Genomic DNA, 1711 nt, shown 5'->3' with positions numbered 1-1711 from the left:
TCAAATATCCGGAATCAAATTACCTGAACTTTTAGGCTCTTCCCCTATCATGGCGAACACTCTACCTGCTGCTTGTGGCCTTTCTCCATTATTGGGCTTTTGATAAGTTCCATTGAACGTCTTCTTCTGAGGACAATCCCGAGATATATGCCCTTGCTTATTACAGGTGTAACATGTCCTCATATCCTTATTAGCATTTGGAAACGTAGGACAATTCCTTCGGAGATGGTCTCCTCCACATGCAAAACACTTTAGCATCCCAGGTTTATCCTGAGGTGGCCTATCATACGGCTTCCTTTGCGATTTGTCTCCCGAGGAATTACCCTTTTGATTTCTCATCACGCGTGTTGACTCGTCCAGTCTCTCGGCAACCAAAGCCTGCTCCACCAGTTCCGGAAAATCCTTAATTTTAAGATGAATGAGTGGTTTCAATATCTGATGACGAAATCCTTGCTCGAACCTCCTACACTTCCATTCCTCAGGAAGATCTTGTGTATAAAATCGTGCCAGATACTCGAATCTCTCTTTGTATTCCTGCACTGACATATTTCCCTGTTGTAAAGCTAAAAATTGTCTTTCTCGTTCCTGTTTTGCACTGATTGGAAAGTATCTCTCCAAAAATTTATTCCTGAAATCCACCCAAGTTGCCACTTCTCCCCTAGCATCCATTCCTCTCCACATGCCACGCCACCAATATTCTGCCTCACCTGCTAGCATGTACGTAGCAAAAACCAACTTCTGACCCTCTGTGCATTCAATCACATCAAATATTTTTTCAAGCTTACAAATCCAATCATCTGCCTCATCAGGGGTTACTTTGCCATTAAACTCGACAGGGTGGTGACGCAGAAAATCATTCATATTCACCCTCGGTCTAGGCGCTTGTTCTACCGGTTGTGCTCACTGTTCTTGTAAAATTTGGCCTATTTGCCTTAAAGCTTGGGCTAGGTCAGTAGTAGCATCAATTGGAGTTGGAGCTCTTGCCCGACCCGCCATCCTTATTTTATTTACACACAACATATAATCAATAAAAAAAAATAAATTTCACAACTCTTTATTTCTTGAAACCTTCAGAATTAAGAAAGGAAAATTATCTCTGACATCGAGTCATAAGTGTGCACCCTCACTACTCTTATCAAGACATTTTCTGTTCTTAATACTTCCAGTTAGATACCAAATTTTGCTAAGAGGCTCAACAACAATCCACACATTACTATACATACGCATGCATTAAAATCACACAACAAAAGCTAGACGAGCTCACTCCCCAACAGCCCCAAAAGTTTTTCGAAAACCTGGCTCTGATACCAAATGTCACACCCCGGTTTTTCGGAATGTCACGGTGAATTTTTTTTTTTCAAAACCTTTCTATAATACATTCAATTCAAAGGCGTAATTAAATCATGACTATAAACATCGTTTGAAAATCTTAGAATCTCAGTTTTACATACAAATATCAAACTTGAAAACTTTTAAAATAAATAATAAAATCCCCGAACTCAAATGTCCCAACTCTCACGTCAGCTACTTCTGTCCATTTTTATCTGCAATGCCATCTACTCCCGTACAAGTACGATCATCGTAGGTGGAAACCACAACCACAACTTTCAGGGTGAGCAACCAGAAATATCATAACACACAATAAAGCATATTTCATTTTAATCACAGAGTAATATAAACATATAACATATTTCATCACAACATCAATATC

At 39.5% G+C, this 1711-nt stretch overlaps 1 protein-coding gene across 1 annotated transcript; it reads right to left on the bottom strand.

The window, feature by feature from the left end:
• On the bottom strand, positions 1-861 carry LOC106778641. Its single transcript, XM_014666624.1, has one exon. It carries the CDS (start codon positions 859-861, stop codon positions 1-3), a length of 861 nt encoding a protein of 286 aa, XP_014522110.1.
• Between the last annotated feature and the right edge of the window lie 850 nt (positions 862-1711).

Source organism: Vigna radiata, unplaced genomic scaffold (genome assembly GCF_000741045.1).
Source record: "Vigna radiata var. radiata cultivar VC1973A unplaced genomic scaffold, Vradiata_ver6 scaffold_500, whole genome shotgun sequence".
Classification (NCBI taxonomy): Eukaryota; Viridiplantae; Streptophyta; class Magnoliopsida; order Fabales; family Fabaceae; genus Vigna; species Vigna radiata.
This window is presented reverse-complemented; position numbering and strand designations above follow the sequence as displayed.

What these genes read in the sequence shown, in the direction of transcription:
- LOC106778641 (XM_014666624.1), bottom strand. Translation starts at nt 861, where the DNA reads ATGAATGATTTTCTGCGTCACCACCCTGTCGAGTTTAATGGCAAAGTA.